Below are 6,983 nucleotides of genomic sequence, written 5' to 3'. Positions count from 1 at the left end.
CCAGCTACAATGACAGACAACAAATATTACATTTATAGTATTACAGCTAAAACCGTTTTTGACGCCGCCACCGCAGTTTGTCCTTCATGAGCCTTCGTAGACAAGATGGTGGTGCAAGATTGCGGCTGCCTGTGTGGCGACCCGCGACCATGGAGATATAAACAGCTTTTTTTAAGGTAAAAATAATAAAACAAGGTCTTTGTCTGCAATGATTAGACATGTTTTTTATTATTATCAACAGTGAACATTCATTCATTCATTCATTCGTTTCTGTAGGCTGACTCTTACAGGTCTCTGCAGTAAACAGATGGAGTGTCTTGGCTGTGTGGGCGGAGTTTCTCCTAACCATGATTGGTCAGACTGAATTGTTTTGTGAGTGAAGTTAAAAGATGAAGTAATGTAAACGTAAAATTATTGTGAACATGTAAATACGATTTATTAACTTCAAATTTAATGTGATTAGCACCTTCCTGTCTCAAGTTGACTGAAATTACAATTTAAAAGTGCTGGGCATAAATGATTTTTCAGAATTTGTATTAATCTCAAGATATTTTTGCCATTAGTCTGGATTAATCTCTTTTTAAAAAATGATTACATTACTATGGTTGAATGCGCTGTTGAAATACACTCCATGTGTAACACACTATGTACATTTTTCTTTTATTGTTTTTGTCATTGCATCTTTCGTTCCTCCTGTCCTCATTTTCAATTATAATTAAAATTCTTTGAATTCTTGATTGATCTCATTATTATAAAAAAAAAATTATATTACGGCTCAAAGATGTTTTGAGCATTTTTCAGGTACTGCTTTATATACTGTATATATAAAGGTGAATTGCATTTTTTTTAAAACTTTAAACAAACAAGGCAAACAAGCCGGTTTAACTTTTTTCTTTAATTTCTGTCACACGCTGGTCAGCTTCATCTGCAGGACCCTCCTCTGTTTATTACAGTGATTTTAAATTGAAAGGATATTTCAGGATCAAACTCCTCTGGCAGTAAAACAGTTCAGCGTTATGGCACTTCCAGAGAACTATGGGGTTATAAAATTAAAATGATCTGAAGAATATGGTGACTTCCACCATGTTTCTCTCCAAGTCCTGGCTCAGGTTCATGTGAGCGGCTGCACGTTGCCATTGGGTTTGTGTGTTCATAAGTGACCGGAGATAATATAAAGAAAGAAATAACTATGTTAAAGCATGTTAAAAAATTATATCTGTTAAGCATCAGCTGTGTTAATGTTATAATAATGTGTTAATATGCCCAGCACTAACATTTATATACGGGTGCTTTCTGACCATTTTGAACAGGTTACATGTCCCTCCATCCAAGCAAATCATTGTGGCTTCTTTAAACCCAACCTAAAATTGTCAATCCAACCAATCACATCTTTCTCAAACTCCTCCCACACAACAAGAAACACCCTTCTCACCCTAAAATTAGCCCCTAACACATCAGTGGTGTTCCACTGTATCAGGAGGGCTTTGGTCCCCAAAACAACTACTGGTCCCGACAGGGTGGGTCTATGTACCAGAAAAGGTCCTAAAAAGTTAATAAAACTCGCACACACACACACACACACACACACACACACACACACACACACACAAATACCCTCGCTGTGGTTTAAATGTGTCCGATAAAAGAAGCAGAGGATGAGGACAGCTCTGCCACACGGTGGAGCACAGCCTACAATCCAACTTTAGATTATTCTTCCATTATTGTTCAACACCCCCTCCCCTTTATATAAATGGAGAAACAAAGTTTTCCAATTCCCAGGAAACAGTGTATCACCTTCCATCTTCAGCTCCACTCTTCTTGTTTTATTTCAAATGAACAAGTAGCTGCACACTCCTTATAAATTATTGTTTTTTTAATCCTCAGAACTTTTGTCGCCCTGGCAGAAAGCAGAAATGCCACTTTAGGCTGAGCGCCATGATCGTGGCCAACGTGAGCCTGAGCGGCTGCGCGGAGCTCAGCCTCTCTCTGTGCGCCGGAGCCGCAGCCGGGCCGCCGCAGGAGGGGGGCGCCTCGCACCGGACCACCCTCAGCCGGACGGGACACGTGGTGGTGGCCGTGTGCCTGGGCTTCATCGGCACGTTCGGGCTCGTGAACAACCTGCTGGTGCTCGTGCTGTTCTGCCGCTACAAGCTGCTGCGGTCCCCCATCAACCTGCTGCTGATGAACATCTCTGTCAGCGACCTGCTCGTCTGCGTCCTGGGCACGCCGTTCAGCTTCGCCGCCAGCACGCAGGGACGCTGGCTCATAGGGGAGGACGGCTGCGTGTGGTACGGATTCGCCAACTCCCTCTGTGGTGAGTAGAGCCGCGGGAGCTGAGGGGCTACAGGCTGCTGTTTGTCCCGCTGGAGGCGGAGGATGATTTGTGAGGTCAAACCTCCAGATAAAAAACTAAAAGACTGACTGCTCTGAACCCTCCTTTACATCATCCATTCAAATCTATTTTTTTCTCTCATTTCTATGATTTTAACCATCCTGCAGTTTCCTAAAACAGATGTGCTGGATATTGATTCCATCTCATCCCTGCTGTTTGAGCATTAACAGAGGATAAATGGTTTCAGCTCCACACGGAGCTGCGCTACAAGCTGACTCCTGCTGCAGGTTTATATTCTACAGAAAACTGATATTCAGTCCTGACTTCAGTCTGATCAAAACTCTGAATTAACAGGATCTTATTGTTGGAGCTGAGAGGATTTTAATTTTTTATTTTTTTTTCAACTAAATGAAAAGTGTCCACACCTTAAATGTTAATATAAAGATGATCACAACTCATTAGGTTTTATAATTTTCACATGAAACAAATATAGTTTAATGAAATTACATATATACTGTCTATAAATCAGCTCTAGCATTTTTTAAAAAAATTTTCTTCATGCATTATTTTTACTAAGATCAAATCTGCGAAGACACAAAACAAAATAATGTGTAAAAAAAATCAGATTCGTAAATCTTTTATTTTTTAAGTTTTGGAAAATTACAAGTATTTCCACTTTTAATTATTAAAACAAACCTTTGCATCTCAACAAATGAATTCATTAAAGATGATAAATGCTGAAGGGCTGCTAATAAAAACAACTTTTAAAAAGTTTATATCAAAAATCAACAACACTTTTAATTCAGTATCTGAAAGAAAACTTGTCAGATTTTTCAGAATGACTCGTTTTTACGTCGTTGGCTTAAAACAGATTTGTTTTACTTTTTGTAAACGTGCATCAGATGTGTTTAAAAAGCTTTGATTCTCTAAGAGAAATAAGGTTTTGATTGACGTAAAGAACAAAGTTTAAACTAAATCGTTTTTCTTGCATTTTTAGTAAATGTTTAGCAGAAAACCGAACAATAGACCTGCTGAAACAAACTTTTCCTTGTTATATACAGTATACATAAAAAAACTAAAAAAGCCACACGTGGCTACATCACTGAAAAGCCCTGTGAATCTTTACCCATAGAATATCAGTGCAAACAAGATATATTCACTGATATTAAACAAAAAGCTTGAAATCATTTGTGAGAACTAAAGATTGATTCATAAAAACATCCCAATCAAACTGTTTTTTAACCATTTCAAACCTGACAAAGTAAACTCTTCCTTTCATTCATCTTGATGTTTGTTATTTGATTTGTTTTATTGATTTAACAGGAAAAGATTACTAAAAATCAAGCCTGACTCAGCATAATTGCTGTTTTACAGCAGGGTTCCTGTTCTGCAGCACATAAAACACTCAGAAATACAGCATCACAATCACATCATTATACACCATAGACACAAAGACATTTAATTAATAGGAATTAGAATTGTTGTAAAAACATTTGATCTCAGCCGGTTCTCCTCCGATACTCCAGCTCCTGTCATTGATTCAAAAGCTTGAGTTCAGCTGAATGCTTGAAGAGGCAACAGTTTGAAGTTTGTCAGTTCTGATTCTGAAGCAGTCATTTAATCTCTGTGACATCAGTGCAACATCCAGAGCTTGGCTCCACAAACACTTGTGCCTCGCTGCTCAAACTGCTTTTCAAAAGATGCTTGACGGGTTGAGACGTGAGGAGAAGAGCTTCGACTAATCGTGACAAAGTTTTGTTTTAAGAGGATGAAGAGATCCAGGATATACTACTTTTAAAATGTTTTAGTGTTTGTTGAAAAATTCTCAAGCCTGTATCTTCTTAAACTCTCATGTCTGGATGAAAGTACATTTTAAGGACATCTGAGCTCCTAAAAGTCTTGAAAAAAAAAAAGAAATTCACAAGATTTTCAGACACATGGAGGGGTTATGAGAAGTAATGATTTTAAAATTTCTGCATGTTGACTTTTTTTTAAACCAAGTGCAGTCAAGAGGCTCCACTTGCACACGCCACACCTCAAATCCCACTTAAAACTTAAAACAGATGTTCTCTTTCACTGAAGCTTGAAAATGATTATCCTGTGTTTACCTTCTTGAGTTTTTAGGGACAGAATTTATCAGAGTTTCTGCCATAAAACAAAAACTTCCCAGTGGTTCATGCACATGTTGGTTTATTCACTTTTATTCTGTTATCATTTTTACATTATTTACAGAAAATTCTAGTTATTTGCAAGCAGACATGATGGTAGCAGCAGTTAGCAGTAACACTTCACTTTGTGCAGGAGTTAATGAGAATTAAAATAAGTGTAAAATGACAGCAGCTTTATAATGACAGGAAGTTGATTTAAGACAGCAGCAGTCAGCTGTAATTTAAGTTCTGCTTTACATGTTAGTGAGTTGCAGTGAAATGTAATTTTGCACAAATGCTTTTGTATTTGTATATATTTTTGCACTATTATTCAGTTTTTTAAAGTGATGGGGGCAGAGAAAATTATTTTTCCTGTTTGACATTAGTTGGAGTTTTTTCTTCAGTAAAACAAAATATATTTATTTACTTAAAGGCACAGTGTGTAGGATTTGTTGTTTTCAGCGACATCTAATGGTTGAGTGGTTGAATTATCCTCCCTGGTCCTCCCCCCACCCCCACCCACCGCTTCCAAATGCAAAGGAGTTGCTACGGTGTCTCTCAGGTGTCAAAAACCTTTGGTAATTCCAACCGCGATGTCTACCAGCAGCTTCAGGGCTAGTGATGTTTCAAGTGGTAAGATTATGAGCTTTAATAAGTAAAATTATCCCAGCTACAATGACAGACAACAAATATTACATTTATAGTATTACAACTAAAACCGTTTTTGATGCCGCCACTGCAGTTTGTCCTTCATGAGCCTTCGTAGACAAGATGGCGGTGCAAGATGGCTGCTGCCTGTGTGGTGACCCGCGACCATGGAGATATAAACAGCTTTTTATAAGGTAAAAATAATAAAACAAGGTCTTTGTCTGCAATGATTAGACATGTTTTTTATTATTGTCATTAGTGACTATCTCAATTTCGGCTAAAAGAATTGACAAAATCCTACACACTGTGCCTTTAAAATGAAATGTTACTGCTTGTATGAGTGGGACTTAGATTTCACCGAATCAAATTAATAATAAAAAATCTGTTTTTAATGGAGAGTTATTTATTTAAAGTCAAATCAATAAAAAAGCTCAAACTTCCATCATTGTTTTATTGACACTGAAGAAAACAAAATTTATTGAGTGAATGTTGTGTTTTCAAACTTTTTACAGTTTTGCTGTTAATGTTTTTTTTTTAAATGTTCTGCTTTACAGTTTGATCATGTTTGATTTGTTTCCAGCTCAGCTCAGTGAAAACCTTACTGTTTCCAAGTTGAGGTGAAATATTAGGAGCTCCTCAGATCAGAGATCTCTGCCTCTGAATGGTTTCTGCAGGTTGGTCAGAGTCAGTAGAAAGAACTTCACTCTGATAAAGTTTCTTTAAAGGCCTCATCAATTTTTCACAAATGTTTTCCGTTCATTCAGTTCAATGCTTGTGACGTCCTGTCGGGTAAAGCTGGCTCTGAGTGCGGGAGCTGCTGGGAACCAATCAGAGCTCAGATCATATTTCTTCACATTCATTTGAAATGAGAAGAGTTTAGTATCTCACACAACACTGTTGTTTCTGGGTCTGTGTGTATGTTTGTCTAGTAGTAAAAACATACTATTTAGATTAACTTTTGGAGTCAATGTGATTCATCTTTTAATATTATTACTGATAATAAATCTGGTGTGGTAGCAGCTGAGACTGAGTCACAACACTGATCTGAGCTCTAAGTGATATTTACTGAAGATTTTGGCACCATGTATGTTTTTGGAAAAGTATCTCCTGAACCACTGGATCAAAAAAAAAGGTCCCAGAAAGTAATCATTAATGCACATTTACAGCTGATTAGGTTTTGAATTCAACAAAATTTAAAAACAAAGCACACAAAAATGACTTTAGCTCAATTTAGATTTTAAAATATTGAGCTAAACTTTTGTTTCAACTCCAAAATATAATTAGAATTTTGACAGATTCTGTCTGATCTTCATTCTTTGAGTGAAATCACACATAATGTTATTTTCAAGGTTTGATCAAAACAGCTACTAGTTTGTAATTACTCATTATAAATGTTCTTCCTCCAAGCATCTGGCATGAAAGGTGAAAGGTACTGTGTTCATTCAAGAAATGTGAGGCCTTTAATTGTTCATGTTTTAAACTCTTTGTTCCTCCAGTTTCACATGATTTAAAGGAGACGTGATGTTTTTAAATCCTTCTCTTTCAAATTTAAATCCTTCAGTTGGGGTCTATATACAGCAGGTAAAATAAGTCTTGAACACGTCACCATTTTTCTCAGTAAATATATTACTAGCGGTGCTAATGACATGAAATTTTCACCAGATGTCGGTAACAACCCAAGTGATCCATACATACAAAGAAATCAAACCATAAATGTCCAGAAATGAAGTTATTTGTAATAATGTGGAATGGAACAGGGAAAACATATTGAACAGGTTGGCGTTTCTGGATTGCGATGTCTTGGTTTCGGATGGAGGACGGTTGGAAACTGGCGTGTATCGTAATCCCACCCACAC

At 37.1% G+C, this 6,983-nt stretch overlaps 1 protein-coding gene across 2 annotated transcripts in view; it reads left to right on the top strand.

Annotated features, from left to right (window-relative positions):
* Nucleotides 1–1,497: 1,497 nt before the first annotated feature.
* Nucleotides 1,498–6,983, top strand: part of LOC106529326 (vertebrate ancient opsin) — a 130,130-nt gene continuing 124,644 nt past the window's right edge. For both annotated transcript variants that reach the window (XM_014024722.1, XM_014024721.1), the window contains exon 1: nt 1,498–2,314. In XM_014024722.1, coding sequence (XP_013880176.1) covers nt 1,936–2,314 — 379 coding nt within the window. In that variant the 5' untranslated portion in view covers nt 1,498–1,935. The remainder of the gene's footprint in view (nt 2,315–6,983) is intronic.

Source organism: Austrofundulus limnaeus, unplaced genomic scaffold (assembly GCF_001266775.1).
Source record: "Austrofundulus limnaeus strain Quisiro unplaced genomic scaffold, Austrofundulus_limnaeus-1.0 Scaffold437, whole genome shotgun sequence".
Lineage (NCBI taxonomy): Eukaryota > Metazoa > Chordata > Actinopteri > Cyprinodontiformes > Rivulidae > Austrofundulus > Austrofundulus limnaeus.
The sequence above is the reverse complement of the archived record's forward strand: the minus strand, read 5'-3'. Positions and strand labels throughout refer to the sequence as shown.